At 37.4% G+C, this 24,077-nt stretch overlaps 1 protein-coding gene across 5 annotated transcripts in view; it reads right to left on the reverse strand.

Moving 5' to 3' along the window:
- Positions 1–457: 457 nt before the first annotated feature.
- Positions 458–24,077, reverse strand: part of CMC2 (C-X9-C motif containing 2) — a 34,202-nt gene continuing 10,582 nt past the window's right edge. For 2 of the 5 annotated variants that reach the window (XM_032284528.1, XM_032284529.1), the window contains exons 2-4: positions 20,180–20,295; positions 5,801–5,872; positions 458–838 (exon numbers count right to left, since the gene is read on the reverse strand). In XM_032284528.1, the coding sequence (XP_032140419.1) occupies positions 752–838; positions 5,801–5,872; positions 20,180–20,260 (240 nt within the window). In that variant the 5' untranslated portion in view covers positions 20,261–20,295 and the 3' untranslated portion in view covers positions 458–751. Of the gene's footprint in view, positions 839–1,743; positions 1,897–5,800; positions 5,873–20,179; positions 20,296–24,077 lie in introns of all 5 variants that reach the window. The other 3 variants (XR_004270623.1, XM_032284526.1, XM_032284527.1) reach the window with 3 other exon arrangements.

Here is a 24,077-nt window from a genome sequence, read left to right on the forward strand (position 1 = left end):
CATGCCTGTAATCCCAGCACTTTGCAATCACCTGAGCTCAGGAATTCGTGATCAGCTTGGCCAAAATGGCAAAACCCTGCCTCTATCAAAAATACAAAAATCAGCCAGTTGTGGGAGCATGTGCCTGTATTCCCAGCTACCAGGGAGGCTGAGGCAGGAGAATTGCTTGAGCCCAGGAGGCGGAGGTTGCAGTGAGCCGAGATTGCATCACTGCACTCCAGCCTGTCTCAAAAAGAGTCTGTTGCCCAGGCAGACAATCATATCTAAATGATTTTTAAAAAATTTTAATCATTTAGAAAATCACTCTTTAAAAACAATAAAGTTGGAACATTTTCAAACAATTAACACTGCTGGGATTTCCCCAGAACTCTTCAACATCATGTTGTCAAAAAGAAAAGGCCTGATGGCATCATTTTGCCCTAATGCCAGAAGAATGTTAAGTGAACGGAGAAAAAAATATTTGAATAAATTATTTTATTGACGGAGATTAGTTACTCAGATATTAACTGGCTGTAGGCAAAGGGAAGAAACATGGTGAAGTCAGGTTTGTTGGTAAAGGGGAGATGGTACTAAACACTCTGCCCAACAAATATTCAGAATCCAGGGTTTTCATATTTCTCCATGGTTCAATTTCTCACAGGTCACTTTCCATTCAAAGCATTCTGGAGACCAAATAAGACAGGACCATTTCATGTATCAACCCAGAGTCTTTAGGTCTTCTCTCAGCCAAGGCATCCAGTGAAAATACAATTTATTTTTCGGATTCCTCTGGAAGATTAATAAGTCTCTTTCGCATTGCAATGCCATGCTCCCTGCTCTTGTTCCTCTTTTCTATGTACTGGAAAATAAAAGGAAGAGGGGGGAGAAAAGAGAGAGCAGATTATGTAACGATAGCAGTTTACTGTTTAGAAATATTTGCAAAATATAAATGTTCTTTGAGGTTAATAGGGGTTAAATTTTTAAAAAATGTTCTGACAGAATTCTTATATTTTATTTAACTAAATCTGAGATCAGAAATAATGACCTTGGAGAATATCTAATATTGCACAATTTCACTCAATACAGTACAGCATCTACATCCTAACAGGTGCACAAATGATTGCTCAATCAATTTCTTCCCAAAATATAAATTAAATAAGTATTTAAGATGGATAAATTCTGTCCATGTTCTCAGGGGCTCACAATCTAACAAGTCCTCTAACTTCTGCCGAGCACCCCTAGTTGAGGGGCTCACTACTTTGAGAGGTAGCCTGTCTAACCTGGAGAATTCTAGTTTTTCCAAAGTTTTTCATTTTAAACCAAGAAGTGCTTTCCTGTAAACTACCACCTTTTATTTCTTCTTGTCTGCTATCATTTTCAAACATTTGATTACAGATAACCCACTTACTACCTTTTGGGCTGAACATTACTGGCTTCTACAACTGATACACAGAACATAGCCTGTCTTTTAATATCTAACTTATAAAATCACTTTTATTCTATAAAGCACTTTAACATCAATGCCTCTTACACCCCTCCCCCCCAAAAAAAAATCACAACCAAAACTGAATACAGCGCTCTAGTCACAATTACAGACATGGACTACAGTGGGCCTAGAGCTTATTATCAACTCACATTATATTTCTTCAGGTATTATCAAAACAGTATCTGGCTCTTAGCAACCATATTATCCTAATGACTCATATGAAAATACACAGTCAGCTGAACTTCCCAAGGTTTCTTAATCATGAACAGTTAACAAACCTGATACTCCTCCCTAAATGCTATGTTTCTTAATCAGGTGCATACAGAAGCAGTTTCCATCTCGAGGGGTTTTCAGCCTAGTATTCTTATCTGGCCAGCAGGTTATAAATAACAGGTGACACAGAGCCTGGCACTTAGATATTCTCAAATAGCCTACATTTAAAGCGGAGAAACTTGATTTTTTTATATGTATATATTTATATGCTTACAATATATACATTAATCCAACACACTTCAAAGGCAAATGAATGCGTTTTCCCCTGGGCAGAAGAGGAAAAGGGTAAAAGTAAATTCAAATAAAAAAATTGAAAACATGTTAACAGTTAAACATCAAAATATTTTAGGAGCCACAGATCTGGAGAGCAAGGCCACAAAATTAAAGATTAGTGATACAGAACTAATCAGGGATGAACCCTGCCACCCAAGAAAGAGTAATGTGGAGATTCATGACTTTGAGTTACTTCACTCTTCTGGGTCAGTAACTTCAAATATAAGAAGTTGGGCTAGGCCAGGCACGGTGGCTCACACCTGTAATCCCAGCACTTTGGAAGGCTGAAGCTGGCCGATCATGAGATCAAGAGATGAAGACCATCCTGGCCAACACGGTGAAACCCCATCTCTACTAAAAATACAAAAATTAGCTACAGACGTGGTGGCGCACGCCTGTAGTCCCAGCTACTTGGGAGGCTGAGGCAGGAGAACTGTTTGAACCTGGGAGGTGGAGGTTGCACTGAGCCAAGATCACCCACTGCACTCTAGCCTGGCAACAGAGCACGGCAAGACTCCGCCCCCACCCCCACCCCCCAAACACAAAAAAGATGGCTAGACAATCTTTAAGGAGTTCTCTTAAAACTTTTTCTTAAAAGTTTTGATTGAAGGATTCTAACATATGTCCTAGAATGGTAGTTTTCAAACTTGTTTTCCTTCCTTGTCAAAAGGCTACTTCAAATCACACATGAAGCACCAAGCCCCTTCAAAGTCATTCACTTTATCTATCATACATTAAATTTACTCATAAAATTGTTGGGGGAAAAAATAAAAAACACCATTCTAGAACAAGGAGGGATACCTGCCGAGAAAAAGCTTTCATATATACTTTTAATCATGTCTACTAGATTGCCCCCAGCAATCAGATTGAGAAGGGTCTTAAGGGTAAGTCTTCAGAAGTAAATACTTTGTAGCAGGCCGATAAAATAACTTAGAGAGCAAATTAAAATATAGTCTACATTAAAATATATGAAGATATCTCCAAAGGAAGTCAAGATGGTCCCTGAATAAAAGGGGGGAAAATGTGAATACTAAGTTATTCACAAAACTCCACCAAACAATACAGACAGAATGAAAGGCCAAGTTACCCCAAACAAAACAATTAAGAGACACAAAAAAGGATGCCACTAAAGTACTATTAGTGATTTTTTTTTTCAGTAAGAACAAAAGGCCAGGTGCAGTGGCTCACACCTGTAATCCAACACTTTGGGAGGCCAAGATGGGAAAACAGCTTTAGCCCAGTAGTTTGAGATCATCCTGGGCAACACACCAAGACCTCATCCTTTAAAAATATTAAAAAATAAAGAATAAAAGCAGTGACACAGCAGAGTCTCAGAAAGAAATGTCCATACGCTTTTCTACTTAAAAGCTTCACGGAATGAAGTAATCGGATGACACATGACGCAAAGAGTAGCAGGACAGCATTTAAAACAAGCATTAAGGGTACAGAAGAAACACATCAGTGCAGACTCAAAGGATTAGTGATGGACAAGCAGCCAGAAAAGTATCTACGAATTAGGGAATAAAGCAACAAAAAACTACACAGAGGACTTAGAAAATAAGTCAAGGAAAACACACAAAATGTATATGAAAACAAAGTCCGACAAATAAGAAAAATATTTCCAACAGTCTACCAAATAGTCACTAACAGATCTCAGGCCAGCTAAGAAGACAATTTCATATGAAGATCTAACTGACAAAGCAGTGGCAAAATTTCTGAACTCGGGGGAAAAAAATCTAAACACAGGAAAAAAGCTATGTTATGCAGCTGCAAGTATGTAAAAAAACAAATAGGTATGCCAGATAAAATAGGATGATCTATATTTTTCCATAAGCTTACTATTTATTTATTTATTTTTTTGAGACAGAGTCTCATTCTGTTGCCTAGGCTGGAATGCAGTGGTGTGATCTGGGCTCACCACAACCTCCACCTCCCAGATTCAAGTGATTCTCTTGCCTCAGCTTCAGGAGTAGCAGGGACTACAGGCACCCACCACCACACCTGGCTAATTTTTTTGTATTTTTAGTAGAGATGGGGTTTCACCATGTTGGCTAGACTTGTCTCAAACTCCTGACCTCAGGTGATCCTCCACCTTCACCTCCCAGAATGCTAGGATTACAGGTGTGGGCCACCACACCCAGCCAATATTATCTTTTAGAGGGTCTCACTCTGTTACATAGGCTGAAGCACAGTGGCAGCCTAGATACATAGTTCACTGCAGACTTGAACTTTTGGGATCCCTAGAGATCCTCCCATCTCAGCCTCCAAGTAGCTGGGACAACAGGTGCATGCCACCACACCTGGCTAAATTTTAAGAGATTTCTTAAGAGACAGGGTCTTACTATATTGCCCAGGTTGGCCTCAAACTTTTCACCTCCTGTGATCCTCTTGCCTCAGCCTCCTGAGAAGCTAGGATTACAGATGCCAGCTCATAAGCTTACTAATAAAATAGAAACACTGCCCTAGATGTAGTTTTCATATAGACTGGTTTTTTCATATAAAGGACAAATATGTTCAATAAATCATTTAAAAACGCTAATAAGGCTGGGCATGGTGACTCATGTCTATAATCCCAGCACTTTGGGAGGCCAAGGTGGGAGGACTGCTTAAGGTTAGGAGAACGAGACCACCCTGGGCAACACAGTGAGACTCTTACCTCTACAAAAAAAAATGTGTAAAACTTTAGCCAGGCACAGTGGTACACACCTGTGGTCCTAGCTACTCAGGAGGCTGAGGTGGGAGGATCACTTGAGTTTGAGGCCTCCGTAAGCTATGATCACCCTACTGCACTCCAGCTTAGGTCACAGAGCAAGACTCTGTCTCAAAAGAAAAAAAATAAACTATTACTCTTGACTCAGAATGCCAAAATGTTCTTTGACCAGTAAAGGTAAGTGTCACACTGAAAAGGAAATCCAGGAAGGTGAAAAAAAAAAAAAAAAAGCCTGAGCAGAAAACAAAATCAAAACAAAGATGCTGGACAACTTCAAGTATTACATTTAAACCTTTCATCTGAGGCTAAAAAGTTCAAAAATAACAAAAATGAAAGTTGAAAGGCAAAATTTTAGCCATCATATATTTTTAAAAGATCTGGACACAAAAAATCTGATATACAAAACAGAAATTGAATCAAATTTCTTTTCAAAGGTTTAAAATGCACTCTGCTTGGTTGGCAATACCTGGAAAAAGACAATGAACTATGTACTTTGGCTATGTGCCCAAGTACAAGTCATAGCCTAAAATCAAGTTCAGGACATGACAGTCTTCCAAAACAAGTCAAATTCGATCCCTATGACTTACACAAAGCATAACTACAAAGAAATTCAGAATGTCAAAGCTGAGGAGAGCCTAATTCTAACCTCCTCAATTTGTGTGTGTGTGTGTGTGTGTGTGTGTGTGTGTGTGTGTGTGTGTCTGTCTGTCTGTGTATGTATATATATATGCCCACAGTTTTAGTTACCTGCCAATCAGCTAACAGGTGGCTGATAGAAGTCATTCTGCCGGCCAGAGATGCAACTTCCTACACCTTAAAATTCATCCAGATGATCTATAGTAATTAGCATAAAGGAAGTTGTTTTCCTCATTTGTGTTCATGGCAAAAAGGCTATATTCTAAAACTGTCCCCAGAAAAGCTTTCACTTCTTCTCTTCAACAGAGAGAAGGTCATACATGTAAACTCAATTTTCTGTTACACTGAAGTTTGGCAAAAATTCAATAACAGTAGTAATATACAACATTCAAAAATTATATTTTCTCTTGTTCAACCACATCCATCTTTGATACTTTTCTTACCTCCTCCTTCAGGCATTTTCTCACCTCCCGATCAAAATCGTTACAATGACCAAAAAATTTCAGAATGTTGTGCTAAAAGGAAGAAAAGGAGTAAATATTTCATCCCATAGTATGCCAAGGTTTAGGGCACATAAAATTTAAATACTCCTACAGAATGAGTTTACAGTGTTACTTTGTTAATAAACAAGTAATAGTTAAATCACATGTATAAAACACAGTTGGCCACTGAACAACATGGATTTCAACTATGTGGGTCCACTTATACATGGATTTTTTTCAGTAACTATATTGAAAAACTTTTTGAACATTTATAACAATTTAAAAAAAACTCAGATGAACCACCATAGCCTAGAAATCTCAAAAAAACAAATTAAGAAAAAGGTATGGCATAAATGCATAAAACGTGTAAATACTAGTCTATCTTGTCATTTACTACCATCAAACATATACAAATTATAAAAAGTTAAAATTTATCAAAACACACACAAACAACAAAACATAGATGGCACCACTCAAAGTTGAGAGAAATGTAAGCAAACATAAAGATGTATCAAACCATAACTACATTAACTGCAGTATATACTAAACTACTGTAATAATTTTGAAGTCATCTATTGCTATTACAGTGGGCTCAAGTGTTACAAGGATCCACTTAAAACACCCTGGGATACCAATAACTACACAGCAAGCAGGTCATGTTTACTGCAATAACCATAAACCTTTAATAACACAATGGGATCCACAGGAGGTGCCACTGGTAATGCTGGAAGTGCTCCCATGCAGAAGAGAGAAGTTACGACATCACAAGAAAAAGTTGAGTTACTTGAAATGTACTGCAGATTGGGGTCTGCAGGTATGGTTGTCTACCATTTCAGACTGACATATGTCACCTTGTAAACAGAGGACGTAAACTTACAAAATGGATAAATACAATCCAGTACTATAAATGTATTTTCTCTTCCTTATGATTTTTTCTCTAGCTTACTTTATTGTATGAATACAACATATAATACATATAAGATACAAAACGTGTAAATCAACTATTTATGCTATCAGTAAGGCTTCCAGACAACAGGAAACTCTCAGTCAAGTTTTCAGGAAGTCAAAAGTTGTATGTGGGCTTTCAGCTGCGTGGGGATTAGTGCCCCTAACTCCCAAGCTGTTCAAGGATTCAACTGTATACAAAAGAACAAATTATCCTGGTTCTTCTTAGAAAGAAGGAATAAATGTTCTACAAGTAGAAACAAAGATTTAAAGGCTTTTTCTAGATAAAATGGAAGCCTACTTAATAACTCACCAAAACCTCACAAAGACAGTGTAAAAGTTTTATCATAACCTAACACTCCTTTCTTAAGGGAAATGTTAAAAATCATAGCACAATCCATTCTCTATTACAGACTGGTGTCAAGCTGCAGTGTGACCACACTGCCATACACAGGCAATGAATAATTTCACTAGCAAACACTGTCCTGTAAAAGAGTTATCTAATGAATGCCTAGTGCTGGAGCCCTTTTCTCATTTCCTCCCACTCAAACTGTCACCAAAACATATCAAATACATAACACAGCCAGGCGCGGTGGCTCACGCCTGTAATCTCAACACTTTGGGAGACCGAATTGGGAGGATCACCTCAGGTTGGGAGTTTGAGGCCAGCCTAACCAACATGGAGAAATCCCATCTCTACTAAAATTACAATATTAACCAGGCTTGGTGGCACATGCCTATAATCCCAGCTACTCAGGAGGCTGAGGCAAAAGAATCACTTGAACCCAGAAGGCGGAGGCTGCAGTGAGCCAAGATCACGTCATTGCACTCTAGCTCTGGCAACAAGAGCAAAACTCCATCTCAAAAAAAACAAAAAACCAAAACAAACAAACAAACAAAAAATCACATAACATTATCATTAGATGCTTTATAAAGGTCATATAAATAGGACATTGATTTACAACATAAGGAAATCTGCCTGAAGTTCAGTCTGCTTTGTTTCAAAAATAAAATAAAAATCTCCTAGTTGTTTCAAGTCCTATTACTATTATCACGGTAAAAAGTATGAGTGCTCTAAAGCAGGTGAAGCTGAAGCCTGAAGTTAAGAACCTGAATTTTAGTAAGAACATAATTAGCGTGTTTGTACTTCACGATTTTCAAGGGTGGGTAAGACAGCATGGTGATCTGCTTTATAATGGCATGTCATAAATGCTGAACTTGATAGTTGTAATAAAAAGCACAAATTTTCCTTTTTGTTCTAATTAAGGCTTTCATGGAAACCAGACAACACATAATTAATAAGCTATGCCTCATGCTATTTATTTTTTTCCTGCTTTACCACCACTTTAAATGTGCGTTTCAGGTCCACATTGAAACTGGTCAGGTTTTCTAGGAAGCATTTAAGATAGACTAAAGTCTGCTATTTGTTACCTAATGACGTTTACAGAATAAATTTTTAATTAAAAAAAATTTTCATTCTTTTTATCTTGCTTTTTTCTTTCCTCTATCATTTCCAAAGAATAAATATTTCCTGTGTATTTTTCCTATACTACTTCCTCAACAACAAATAAACATGACAATGCATTTCTTCCCCTTCTAGTCAAGTAAAAACAAGACAAGTATTTCATAGTTTATATTTACTCATCTCATTCTCCATAAATGTACATCTTAATTCAAAAATCCAAGACAAAATTAATGTACATGCTTCCTTTCACCTCAACATTAACTAAGCTAAAATGAGAATTATACTCTTATGATGGTACATGAAATATATTAGACCCAAATGCCCCAGAGAAATTGGTGGAAGAAATGCCCGAGGGCTACAATTTTCTTATACTTTCATGGAGTAAGTCTCCAGTGCCTGGTGTCTATTTCTTGGGAACCAGAACAACCGAGTAATTGACTGAATAAGTCAATTAACAGACATCTGAGAACCTTTTACAGGAAGAACAATGTCCCAGGCACCAGGGATACAGAAGTAAGCGAAGTGGACCTGGGCACTACTTTCACAGTACATAATCAGAGGGAAAGAGACAAATAAGAAGTGACTGCCATAAACCAGTGTTTCTCAAAGTGTAGTCCAGAGGCCTTTTCAGGGAATGTACAAGGTCAAAAGTATCTTCTCAATAATACAAAAACATTTATTTTGTTCATTTTCATCCTCGTACAAGGGTATTGTGGAGTTTTCCCGAGGCTTCATGAACTCTAATTATCACAACAGATTGAATGTAAAGGCAGACCTGAGAATTCAGGTATATTTTATTAATTCAGACATTAAAAAATGCAAAAGCAATGCCATTCTTTTCGCCTTTTTCTGGTTTTAAAAACAAGATTTTTGTGAAAAATAACTATGCTAACATGTAATCATAACATGTAAAAGTGTAATTTATCACTGTAACTTTAAAAAAAATTTTTTTAATTTATCACCCTTCATCATTTCTAATCCAATAAATATTGGTAGATATTACCCACATAAACAATAGCTGCCTGGAGTCCTCAATAATGTCAAAGAGTACGGAGGAGTCCTGAGACCAAAAAGTGTGAGAACTGCCACAAAGTATGTTTGATGCTACCCAAATAGAGTGATTGTACCAGGAGAATCTAGGTCAGGAAAGGGAAAAGGAAATGACCAACTAAGCTGAAGAAAAGTTGAACGATGATAAAACCTGGTTTAACAGTAAGTTGAAGCAGGAGGGATGCTCTAAGTTCAGCAAAGGAAAAAGTATGTATAAAGGCTTAAAAGACAGAAATACCATTCTCCCATATACCTGCAAAAAGAAAAAAAGAGACCACAGGAATGAGGCAGAAAGAGCTGTGGGAGAGTGGTAAAACCTAAGACCTACTTAGGGATAAGTTTAATTAAGGACTTGAACAGAAGGCAAGAAATTTATAATGCATTCTATAGGCAAAAGGATCTATTCAAAAGGTAACAATGGGCAGGGCACAGTGGCTCACGTCTCTAACTGCAATACTTTGGGAGGCCAAGGCTGGCGGATCACCTGAAGTCAGGCATTTGAGACCAGCCTAACCAACATGGTGAAACCCTGGCTCTACTAAAAACAAAAATTAGCCAGGCATGGTGGCAGGTGCCAGTAAACCCAGCTACTCAGGAGGCTCAGGCAGGACAATCACTTGAACCCGAGAGGCAGAGGCTGTAGTGAGCCAAGATCACACCACTGCACTCCAGCCTGGGCAACAGAGTTAGACCCCGTCTCAAAAAAAAAAAAAGTAACAATGATTAAACTTATTTTTGAAAGATCACTCTAAATGCAGTATGGAAAATGGATTTAGACAAAGAAGAAAACAAAATCACCAGGAGACCAGATAGAAGTCCTTTACAGGTGGCCCCAATAAAAGTGTTGGCACAGACTATGGCAGTGGCACTAGCAAAGGAGAACAATGGTTCAAGAGAGATTCGGCAGAGAACGAACAGCACCTGGTAAAGGCTCACTGGAAGAGATGAGGCAGATGGAGGAATTAAAGATGACACTGGCTTCCAGCTAAGAATGACAGCAGAGGCTTTTGAAAAAAGATAAGATGAATTTGTCTCTGGACATGTTGAGTTATTGGTAGAACAGTTAAGTCCACTATCTAGTTGAGATAAACAGACCTGGAATTCAGAGGAAATCTGAGCCAAAGGTACAGATTTGAGAGTTACTGAAACCATTAAAGTGAATGATTTTTTGCAAGAAGATGTAGCCTAGGATAGACAGGAGTCTGCCAAGGACACTGAAGAGTGGCCAAAGAAACTTACAGAAAACCAGAGAAGAGAAAGGTATGATAGAAGCCCGTGGAAGGGTGTTTTGAGAGGGAATCGAATGCTGCTGGGAGAAAAGTAAGTTAACTACTACTGAAAACATTCACCAAATTTGGCAGTAGAGCAGTCATTCGTGATCTTGGTCGTTCTGCGACAGTAGTGAGGGTAGAAGCCAGTGTGTAAGAACAAGCAGTAACCTCTCAATAGCTAGCTCTGAAAGGGACACTAACACAAATACCAGAAGGCTGGGATTATGGGAAGGAATCTTATATATTCATCTTCCCAGGATAGAAAAACTGTGGGCATTTCAAAATGCTAATAGGAAGAAGAAAAAAAGAGGGAAAATATAAAAAATTTTAAATGCTGGAAAAACCCAGTTTTTCGTGAATTTATCTATGGATAGTTGAACAAAAGGTAATTTTTGTTGGCTCTATACTTTCCTTTTTTATGCTACCTAAAATGATATGTATTATTTACATATTAGTTTCATGTATCAGAAAAAAATACATAAGAATTTCCAAGTAGCTTTGAAGAAAACAGCTGTTCCAAATTCTGTATTTTAACTTTACATGGAAAGAATATCTAAGTCTGGCCAACAAATGTAGGCAAAATAGGCCAGTAGATCAGAAGCCACCCACAGACACCTGAAAGCTATGGAAATAACATTTCTCTGCAAAGAGCACAGCACTATAAAGCACGAAAAGAATGATAAAAGCACAGCAAGGTAGGCTATTTGGAGATTAAACACTCATGCACTTCAAGCGGGCTGGAGAGCACTGCAGCATTCCAGCACAGACAGGGACATTCTGGATGATGGCCTCATCAACAAAAAAAGACTACAACAGAATTACACAAACTCAGGGCTAGAAGACATCTTTAATAGTATAATTTACTCATTTTATTAATTAAATAACTGAAATCAAGCCAGGCACAGTGGCTCATGCCTGTAATCCCAGCATTTTGGGAGGCCAAGGCAGGAGGACAGCTTGAGGAAACCTGCCTGAGCAACATAGGAGAGCCTGTCTCTACTAAAAAAAAAAAAAAATTTAATTAGCCAGGCATGATGGCACACACCTGTAGTCCCATATGCTCAGGCAGATGAGGCAGAAGGATCACTTGAGCCCAGGAGTTCAAGGCTGCTGTGAACTATGATTGTGTCAGTGCACTCAAGCCTAGGTGGCAGAGCAAAACATCCTCCCCATAAATTTTTAATTAACTTTTTTCCCCCAGATGTAGACCTGCAGAATTACAGTTAAGTCACTAGGTGTTGTTGAGAGATGCGGTCTCACTGTCTTCCCTGAGCTGAAGTGCCACAGTGAGATAAGAGCTCGCTGCACCCTCAAACTCCTGGGCTCAATTTAACACTTAAAAAGTGAAAGTCTTCAGAAAGATCACTTAGGTAAAATATTTCTTGATGACGGGAGATGTCTTTAAAAATATTTGTCAATTTCAAACTTACAGAAAAGTTACAAGAACAGTACAATGAATTTCCAAATGCTAACATTTCACCACATTTGCTTTATCCTGCTAGCTCTTACATACACACACAAGCTTTTCTTCCGAGTTTGCCGATTAAGTTGCAGATATAATGCACATTTCCTAAAAAAAAATAAGGACTTAAATTTAAGTCCCCATACAATTACCAAGATTAGGAAATTAACATGAATACAATACTAGTATCTAATTTATAGACCTTATTCAAATTTCACCTTTTGGCCTAATAATATCATTCACGCAAAAAGCAAAAAAATTTGGGTTTTTTTTTTTTCCTAGTCCAGGATTGCCATTGCATTTAGTTGTCATGTCTCTTCGGTCTTTTTTTTTCCCCCAACTCTTAGAATTTTTTTTTAATCTTTAATCTTTATTTGAAACAGCTTGTCTCTTTGTCTTTCATTACCTTGACATTTCAAAGAGTATAGGCCAGTTATTCTGCAAAATGCTCCTCACTTGGGTTTGTCTGGTGTTTCTTCACAATTTTATTCAAGTTATGCCTTTTTGGCAGGAAGACCCTAGACGTGATGCTGTGTCTTCGGTGTATCACATCAAAAGGCACATGGCAATTTGTCTCATTATTGATGTTAACTTTTATTACCTAGGAAAGGAGCTACCTACCAAGTTTCTACACTGTGAAGTTATTAGCTTCTCCTCTGTAATTATTATGGGGAGACACTCTGAGACCATTTAATTATCCAATTACTTCCTCAAACTTTTCACCCACTAGTATAGGATCTATTAATGATTACTGACTAAATCAATTATTACTACGATGGTTACCAAACAGTGATTTTCTAATTCTAGCACTCCTCTTATATTTTTGTTGGCATTCTACTGTAAGGGAAACTTTCCCTTTTCATTCATTTTTTTTTGGGGGGGGGGGCCTTTTCATCCATTTACATACTTATATGAGTTTGGACTCATGGATTCTTATTCGATTACATTATTTTCACTACTTTATTGCTGTGTCCCATTTTTTGGTCAGTGGGAATCCCTTCAAGCTGGCCCCTGTCCTTTTAATCAACCCCTATCATTCTTTGATAAATGTCTTATTTTCTGGGACAAGATGTTACAGGTTCTTCTTGTTCTTTCCAAGCCCTAGCCCTAGAATCAGTTGTTTCTCCAAGGATCCTTGTTTCTGTTGACTTAAGAGTGGTATTTAAAAACAAAATCTGGGTCTTACATATGCACAATGCTACAGGAAAACATATATTGAATGTATATATATGAAACAAACATACACACACATATATATGTATTCTACATCTTATATATATTGAAAACCATGAGTTCACACTGACACCTCCAATTCCAATCCAACATCACAGGATTCATCCTAGCCTTTCCCCTTCCATATTTATGACAGTAAGAAATCTATCTCTTACTATCTACAATATGTTTACTTATTTGCTCAGTCTTGGAATACACAGAATACACAGAAGCCAGTTTCAGAATTGCCAATCCATGCCACTGCCAAATCCAAACTACTAACAACAGCTCTACTTTGTCTTTAGCCTAGTTCATTTTTCCCTTTAGTGTAATTAGAGGACTGTTTTGAAATGGGTTTGTTTGGTTTTGCTTGCATTCCATGTTTGAGTTTTCTTCCCAACCCTGCTCATCCTTTTTTTAATCCTTTTTTTTTTTTTTTTTTAGTATATGAAACATTAACAAAGTTCAAATAGCAAGACTTACACAAAATGCATAATTTTTTTTCATTATTTTTTTTTTTTTTTTTGAGACAGCCTCGCTCTGGCCCATGCTGGAGTGCAGCGGCACAATCTCAGCTCACTGCAACCTCTGCCTCCTAGGTTCAAGTGATTCTCCTGCCTCAGCCTCCAGAGTAGCTGGGATTACAGATGCACACACCACACCCAGCTAATTTTTTTATTTTTAGTAGAAATGCAGTTTTCTGTTGGCCAGGCTGATCTCAAACTCCTGGCCTCAAGTGATCCACCTGCCTCAGCCTCCCAAAGTGCTGGGATTACAGGCATGAGCCACCGCCCCTGGCCAAAAGATTTAGTAAAAGTGTCACTCTTCCACTCTCTCTACTTTGCTCCTACTCACCACTCAGAAGGTAATGAATCTCATTAGCTTCCAGTTATCGTGTTTCTTTTTGCACAAATGAGGAGATATACAACTAGGTTTTGCTTATCTCCTCCTCCTTTTTTATACAAACGCTAGGATACTATAAATATTGTTTTGTCCTTTGATTTCTTTACTAACTATATCCTGGAAGTCATTATATGTTGGTTCAAAGAAATTTTTTTTTTTAAGAGGCAGGGTCTCACTCTGTTGCCCAGGCCGGAGTGCAGTGGCCCAATCACGACTTAATGCAGCCTCAATCTCCTAAGCTCCAGTGATTCTCTTACCTCAATCTCAGCCTTGTTAGTAGCTGGAACTACAGGCATGTGTCATCTAGTGACATAATTTTAATTTTTTTTGCAGAAACAGGGGTCTCACTATGTTGCCCAGGTAGGTCCCCAACTCCTGTGCTCAAGCAATCCTCTCACCTCAGACTCCCGAAGTGCTGAGATTACATGAATGAGCCGCCAAGCCTGGCCTGTTTACACACACACACACACACACAGACAGCTGTACTGTTTTTTAAAAAAGGTAACTGAAAGACTCTCAGTGGCCAAAGCTAGCACAATATGAACAACAAAACAAAGTAGTAGTGGATTATAACCCGGGGTATAAAGTAAATATACATAAGCCCATACTGACATAAGTAAATAAATGGGAGAGAACAGACAGCTCTCCAGAACAGAATTCCAGAAAGCCTGTAGATACTCCACCACCTTAGAGGAACAGGGTAACTTCCCAGTCCTTATATCTAGGCTGCACACAGCAACATCCTTCCAAAGAGTTATGAAAAGGGAGGAAAATAATAACTTCGAAGTGGAGAAACCTAGCCAGGTGCAGTGGCTCACATCTATAATACCAGCACTTTGGGAGGCTAAGGAAGACAAATCGCTTGAGCCCAAGAGTTCACGATCGGCCTGGGCAACATGGTGAAAACCTGTCTCTACAAATACAAAAAATTATTCGTGCATGATGGCACAGCCTGTAGTCCCGGCTACTCAGGAGGTTGAGATGAGAGGATCACCTAGGCCCGGGAGGTTGAGGCTGCAGTGATCCAAAATGACATTACTATACTCCAGCCTGGATGACACAGTGGATCCCATCTCCAAAAAAAAAGTAGAAAAAGATCAGCCAGGTGATCAAGGTCAACATCAACAGTGAGTAAGTATGTTGCAGTACATAGCCTTGTTTAAAATGTGATGAAAATGTACTTTACCTCTGTGGTCTTCCTCCCAAAAACACATTATTCCAGTTCAACCATGAGGAAAACAAGACAAATTCAAACAGAGGAACATACTACCAAATACCTGGCCATTATGCCTCAAAACTTTCCAAGTCATCAAAAACAAAGAAAATGTCACAGACAACAGGAGCCTAAAGAGTCACCAGAACTAAGTGTAATGGGTATCCTAGGCGGAATCCTGTTAACACAGAAAAGACATGAGGTAAACAATAACCGGAAGCAATCTAAGTAAGCATGGACTTTATTTAAGGATCAAGATAAATTCCTAGAAGTGGGGCTGATGGGTTAAAAAGCAAATACACTACAATTTTGCTACACACTAGTAAATTCCTCTCCATAAAGGTTATAATAATTTGTAGTCCCATCAGAAATGTATGAGGGTATCCCTTCTTCCACAGTCGTGCCAAAAGAAGGCACCATCACGCTGTTTAACTTTGCCTCCCTACAGATAAGGAATAGTATCTCAGTATATTTAATTTGTATTTCTCTAACTATTGAGGTTGAACATCTTTTCATGTTTAAAGGCCATCTTTTCTCTTTTTGTAAATTGTCTCTCATGCTTTTGCTCATTTTTTTTCTTTGATTTTTGGTCTCTTATTCCTCTCTTTTTTTTTTTTTTTTTTTTTTTTCATAAAGACAGCATCTCACTTTGTCACACAGGCTGATGTGTAGTGGCTCATAGTTCACAGCAGCCTCAAACAATTGGGTAAGTGATCCTACTGCCTCAACCTTCCAAGTAGCTAGGACTACAGGCCTGTGCCATGCACAGCCAATTTTATTTTTATTGTTTGCAGACACAGGGTCTTACTATGTTGCCCAAGCTAGTCTGGAAGTCCAGGCCTCACATGATCCTTTATCAATCTTTGATTTTATTGCCTCTGGAATTCAGAGCCCTTACTTAGCCATACTTTCCTTACACTTAGGTGATATAAGAATTTATCCAGGTTTTCTTAGTATTTGTATGGTTTTGTTTTTGACATTTAGATGACTGCTCCATTAGAAGACGATGAAGATGACTCATATGTATGGTATTCTAACTTTTTTCCAACAGCTATATAATTGTCCCCATGCTATTTACTTAAAATTTATCTTCCAAACCTCTGCTTTTAGCCATGAAAGAATAAACTGAACAAAATATATAAAACAACTATTTTCAGATATTGAAACAACAGACTGCAGGAGTGGGACACCTGAAAGAAAGGAACAAAACAAAGTGAACCCTACATTCACCTAGGTTTCTAACTAGAGACAATTTGCAAACCATGTAGCAGAGAAGAGAATTCAAGAAGAGAATGGCTGTTTCACTGAGTTGAGGAGGCTGTGCAGGTTGGGGCAGCTGGCATTTGTGAGGTAGAGATACACAGCAAAAGAACTCCAGAAATCTACATAGGGCTGCCTTAACTGCACATGTGTTGGATGAACTTTAACAAGGCCTATCACTATGAAGAACAACTAGAGCAACTAGAAGCTGAAAAACGCTGAGAGCTCACACAGGGCTGGGAGTCAATGGAGCTCTTATAAGCCAAAGTAGAGATCTCATTGAACATTCAAGTCAATCAGTATAGCATCCAGAAGAATTATATAAACAATTGGGCTACACTAACCCTAGAGTAAAGGCTATGCCAGGTATGCCCTAAATATACGTAAAAACACGAACTGCCTGCTGATACAAAAGATAAAATCCAAGTCATCAACCATGGTCAGCCTCAAACAAAAAGCCAGTAAACATGTTTTTTGTAGAAACTGACAAGCTGATTCTAAAATTAATATGGTAATGAAAGTACCTAGAATAGCCAAAACAACACTGAAAAAGAACAAAATTGGAGGATTTATACTACATGACTGAGACTTACTACAAGGCAACAGTAATTAAGACAGCATGGCACTGGTGTTAAGAATAGACATAGAAATCAGTGTAACAGACGAGAGAGCCCAGAAATAGACCCACTCACATATGGTCAACTGATTTTTGACAAAGGGACCATGGTAAATCAGTGGAGATAGAACAGTCTCTTGAACATATGGTGTTGAGACAACTGGCTACCCACAGGCAAAGAACATCAGCTTCAACTCACACATCACACCATACACAAAATTAACTTGAAATCTCAGATAAGAATACACAACTATGAAAAGAAAAAAATGAAAACAAATTAGCTTAAAATGAATCATAGACCTAAATGTAAAGCTACTATCACAGAACTAAAAGAAAACACAAGAGTATCTTTATGACCACAGAATACACAGATTGTTAAGATACTACAAGTACAAACCATGAAAGAAAAAAATGACTTTATCAAACTACAAGCTACTCTTCAAAACACATCCCAAAGGGGGGGGGAAAAAAAAAAAAGCCTTCACAATACACTTATCAAAGGACCTGTATGCCAAATAATAAAAAGAATGCTTACAACCCAGTCAAAAAGCAAACAACCCAATTTTAAAATATGGGCAAAAAATTGTATACGAATGGCCAATAAGCACATGAAAAGATGCTCAAAATCATTAGTCATCAGGGAAATACAATTTAAACCAGAAGGAGATACTACTACATATCCACACAATAGCTAAAGTTAAAAGGTTTATAATATTAAGTGCTGGTGATGGAGAGTGGTAGGAATGTAAAGTAGTATAAAATGGAAAACAGTTTGGCAGGCTTTTATGAGGTTAAATATACACTTACCACATGACCTAGTCATTCCATTCCTAGGTATTTACCCAAGAGAAATAAAAAAATTTCCAAACAAAGACTTGTACATGATAGTTGGGCACAGTGGCTCATGTCTATAATCTCAGCACTTCGGGAGGCCGTGGCAAGTGATCACCTGAGATCAGGAGTTTGAGACCAGCCTGACCAACATAGTGAAACCCCATCTCTACTAAATATACAAAAATGAGCCAGACATGGTGACATACGCCTGTAATCCCAGCTACTTGGGAGGGTGAGGCAGGAGAACTGTTTGAATCCAGGAGGCAGAGGTTGCAGTGAGCTGAGATTGCACCACTGCACTCCAGCCTGGGCGACAGAGCAAGATACTGTCTCAAAAATAACAGACTTGTGAATGAATGTTGATAGCAGCTTTACCCGAAATAGCACGGCTGAAAACTATTTGCCTAAATATCCACCAACAGGTAAATAAACTGTGACATATCCATACAATGAAACACTACTCAGAAATAAAAACATATGACAGAGCAAAATATAAGACTATACAATGTAGTGTACATTTCTAGCAAATTCTACAACTGTGAAACTCATCTACATCAACAAAAAGTAGTATAGTGATTCCCTGGGCAAAAAGTGAGGGTGGGGGACTCACTGTGAAGGGGCACAGGAAACTCTCTGATAGAAATCTTTTAGATCTTGACTGTGATGGTGGTTGCGTGGGTGTCCATATTTTACAAAACTCATCAAACTGCATACTTAAAATCGATGCATTTCCTTATATGTAAATCACATCTCAATAGAGTTAGTTTTTTAAGTTCCAGTAATCTGAGAAGCCACCTTTACTATAAGAAATCCATTTGAAAGAAAAAAAATGTTTAAATTGATTTCAATTTAAAAATAGTCATGGACCAAAAAGCAATATACAAATATAAACATAAAGCAAAGATTACTTAAAAGCAAGGATTGAAAAACTCTGGCCCTTAATCTGATTAACCTAGGAAATAAATATGAAGATGTAACATCCTTATTTATGTCTAGCATTACAAAAAGCACAACATACATTTAAATGGCTGTATTGGCAAAATGCTCAATATCAAGAATGAAATGTTATTCCAGAGTCTCTTTCTTTCCACTGGGCCTCTCTTGCCAGACTCTCTCTCCTTTGCTGTCTCTGACTATAACTGACCATAGACAAATTGAAATATTCTACTTTAACACAAATAATTAGTTCCTGTTTTTTAAACAGTGAACACTTTATATAGTTGTTACTTTAAAAACTGAAACATTATGTTTTATTTATATGGTCCGGTTCATTTTGATCTATATGTATAGTGAAAACAGCCCAAAGTATATTGTCATCAACAATATGATTTGAATCAGTAAAAATATCTGACTTCACATTTTATAAGTACTACTTATCACCTTACTTTTGGTCTATAAATTTTATTCATTTAAGGGATACTATTATAATTTGATATATCTACAGTTTATGGGTATCATTAGAAAAAGAACATCATATAACGCTAAAGAAAAAACAAATGCTTCTTATGACAACTGTGTCATATACCAAATATATAAAGAAAAGCTAAATATTCAACAACTATGAACCTATCAGCTTGATTCAATGCATTCCTAATATGGGCTCCTTTCCTATTTTGGTTTTAAACATGTAATTTTACTTCCATTTCACTAACAACTAAACACATCAGATTAAGCCAATCATAAATTTAGTTAATGTCTAATTATGTAACATGTTTTTATTCCCATTAAACACAGAATGGTAGCCATCAAAGAGCAGATAATCTTAGAATAATTCCATTATATCAGAAGAGTCAGAGCTGAATATAATTCTTCTAGTGCCCTATAATTAGGAAAGACAAAGCATTTTATTGTAAGAAGACAGATTCCAACCGTTACATACCAGTTCAGAAGTTCTCTAACAAACTACCATGCTTGATGTTTACTAATCATAAAAGGAGGTACTTTGTTGGGAGGTAGTGAATCACACACATCAAGCGCTAATCTTTACTAAACGCAGACTCCTTACTAAGACATTATCATTCCCTTTTATTAATGGAGATAACATTTTACATCAGTGTGTTATACCTAAGTTTCATTTTGGCTTTATAGGTTGTTTTTCTGAACTCTTACATTTTTGTGACATTCCTTAAGCAAGTTAATCAAGATGTTGCATTCTTCAGTGTGCAAGTGTGGAGATAAGTCAGGATGCATCTTTAGGAGATGATGACGGATCACAGCAGTGCAACCTGTGGATACAAGAGTGTCTTGAATATGCATAAATATACCTGTTATGCCACCTAAAAGTATCTTCAGTGAGAACCTTCAGTGACCTTTATCAGAGAAGTCTGTTAACCATTAACCAGCTGTGTGACCTCAGGCAAATTATTAAACTTGAGCAAAAGCTTTCTTATTCAATGATTTCACATATTGAACAAGTTATCAGTAGTGTTTAGAGAACCTGCAGGTTCAGGAGAAAAGCAGGAAGCCTAAAGAGACCCAATCCTGCAAATAAGTGCCAAAGCAGAAACAGCTCGCTTATAAGCAATAAGCCTGGCTTCACATATTTTCACCACAATCTCAAAACTGATTACATCTCATTCTGTTCAGAAGAAATTCTACCAATTAAGAGAAGTGGCTTATTATTTTTAAATGTATATTATTCTGAGAGTTAAAAGGCCATTAGTCTCATATTGGTGTGAATTAATATAGATTACTTTCCTCATAATAGCTGGCTGAAAAAAAAAACTAAACAATGAAATGAAACAAGAAGTTGTGAGAAAAAAAAGTTCAAATTTAACAGACATAGTCGTAACTAATTACTACACTGAAAACATGAAGCTGAAATCCCTGAAATTATGCTTAGGCTGTTCATTCACAAAGTGGAAAATTAGCAGCCAAGGTCAGAGGAAAAACATTATAGGCAGTGTTTTTTTTCATGTGTGTGTGTGTGGTTTTTTTTTTTTTTTTTTTTTTTGTGGTAGAATCAGGGGTCTTGCTATGTTGCCCAGGCTGTTTTCAAACTCCTGGCCTCAAGTGATCCTCAGCCTCCCAAAATGTTGTGATAGACATGCGCTACAGCGCCCAGCCTGCGCTTAAGCTATTCTAACTCAGAAATGATTACCAAAAGAAAGAAACAATTAGTTCCTTTAATTTGTTAAAAGTTCCAAATAGAAAACAGGAACCAACTCACATCCTTTAGGATGGCTACTACCAAAAAATCCCAGAAAATAACAAGTGCTGAAGAGGATGAGGAGAAACTGAAACTCTTGTGCACTGCTGATGGGCATGTAAACTGGGATAGCTACTGTGGAAATTGGTATAGCACTTCCTCAAAATACTAAAAATGAAATTACCATATGATTCAGCAATTCTACTTCTGGCTATAGACTCAGGAGAATTAAAAGTAGGGTTTTGAAGAGAGATATTTGAACACCCATGTTCACAGTATATTACTCACAATAATTAAAACATGGAAGCAACCCAAGAGCCCAACAGACCAACAGATCAGCACCAAGTGATATATACGTGCAATGGAATACTATTCAGCCTTAAAAATGGAAGGAAATTCTGACATATGCTACAACATGGATGAACTGTGAGGACATGCTGAGTGAAATAAGCCAGTCAAAAAACATATATATAGGGTTTAACATACACAAATCAATAAATATGATTCACCATACAAACAGAATTAAACACAAAAACCACATGACTATCTTAACAGATGCAGAAAAGCCTTTGATAAAATTCAACATCACTTCATGGTAAAAACTCTCAACAAACTAGGCATTGTAGAGCATAACTCAAAATAAGAGGAGCCATCTATGACAAACTCACAGACAATGTTAACACTGAACAGGCAAAAGATGGAAGCATTTCCCCTGAGGACCGGAACAAGGGAACAGGATGCCCACTCTCACCACTGTTATTCAACACAGTACTGGAAGTCCTAGGTAAAGCAATCAGCCAAGAGAAATAAAAGGCATCCAAATTAAAAAAAGAAGTCAAACTGTCTCTCTTCACTGTCGATATGATTCTGTACTCAGAAAACTCTAAAGACTCTCCCAGATAATTTAAGTTTCAGGATACAAGATCAACACAGAAAAATCAGCAGCATGTCTATACACCAGTAACGTTCAACCTGAGAGCTAAATCAAGAATGCAATCCCATTTTCAACTGCCACCAAAAAAATAAAATATCTTGGAATACATCTAACCAAGGAGGTAAAAAATCTCTACAGGAAGAACTACACAACACTGCTGAAAGAAATCATAGATGACACAAACAAATGGAAAAACATTCCATGAGACACAAACACATGGAAAAATATTCCATGCTCATGGATTAGAAGAATCAGTATCATTAAAATGGCCATACTGCCCAAAGCAATCTACAGATTCAACACTATTCCTATCAAACTACTAACGTCATTTTTTCACAAGATTAGAAAAAAAAAAAAAAAACACTCTAAAATTCATATGGAACAAAAAAGGGGATCAAATACCCAAACCAATCCTAGGCAAAAATAACAAAGACCAAAGGTATCATATTACCCTAATTTAAACTATAAGGCTACAATAATCAAATCAGCATGCTTCTCCTACAAAAATACACACATGGACCAATGGAACAGATTAGAGAGCCCAGAAATAAAGCTGCACACCCTTTTGATCTTTCACAAAGTCGACAAAAATAAGCAATGGCAAAAGGACTTCCCATTCAATAAATGGTGCTGGAATAGTTGGCTACCTATACGCAGAAGAATAAAAGTAGACCCTTACATTTCATCATACATAAAAATTAACTCAAGAAACTAAGATTTACATAGAATGCCTCAAACTATAAGAATCCTAGAAGAAAACCCAGGAAACACCATTCTGGACATTCGTCTTAGGAAAAAATTAAGACTAAGTACTCAAAAGCAATTACAACAAAAACTACCTAATTAAACTCAAGAGCTCAGAATTGCAAAAGAAGCTATCAACAGAGAAAAGAGACAACCTACAGAATGGGAGAAAATATCACAAACTATGCATCCAACAAAGATCTAATATCCATAATCTATAAGGAAATTAATTCAACAAGTAAAAAATAAATAACCCCATTAAAAAGTGAGCAAAAGACATGAACAGTCACTTCTCAAAAGACGACATATGAGTGGCCAACAAACGAAAAAAATTCTCAACATCATTAATCGTCAGAAAAATGCAAATCAAAACCACAATGAGATACCACCTCACACCAATCAGAATGGCTATTACTTAAAAAGTCAAAAAAACACAGATGCTGAGGGAGGCTGTGAGAAAAAAGAATGCTTATACACTGCTGTGGGAATGTCGATTAGTCCATCCACTGTGGAAAACAGTCTGGAGATTTCTCGAAGAACTTAAAACAGCTGTCACTTGATCCAGCAATCCCATTATTGGGTATATAGCCAAAAGAAAATAAACCGTTCTACAAAAAGAGACACAAGCACTCATATGTTCCTTGTAGCTCTACTCACAATAGCAAAGACTCAACCTAAGTGTCTATCAGTAGTGGACTGGATAAAGAAAAAGTGGTACATATATACCATGGAATACTAAACAGCCATAAAAAAGAACGAAATCATGTTCTTTGCAGCAACATGGATGCAGCTGGAGGCCATTATCCTAAGAGAATTAATGCAGCAACAGAAAGCCAAATACGGCATATTCTAACTTAAACGTGATAGCTAAACACTGGATACTCATAGAGATGAAGATGGCAACAACAGACACTGGGAATAGAGGGTAGAAGGAGGGTAAAGAATGAAAAACCGTTAGATACTATGCTCACTACCTGCGTGATGGGATTAATCATACCCCAAACTTCGGCATCACCCGATATGCCTATGTGACAAACCTGCATGTTAATTACCCCCAAAATCTAAAATAATAGTTGATATATTTTTTAAAAGGCAAACAGTGTAACATTCCTCTTATATGAGGCACCTAAAGTAGTCAAAGTCAGAGACACAAAGTAGAATGGTGGTTACCATGGGGAGGT

This window comes from Sapajus apella, unplaced genomic scaffold (assembly GCF_009761245.1).
Source record: "Sapajus apella isolate SASKATOON/1434 unplaced genomic scaffold, GSC_monkey_1.0 scaffold15, whole genome shotgun sequence".
NCBI classification, from domain to species: domain Eukaryota; kingdom Metazoa; phylum Chordata; class Mammalia; order Primates; family Cebidae; genus Sapajus; species Sapajus apella.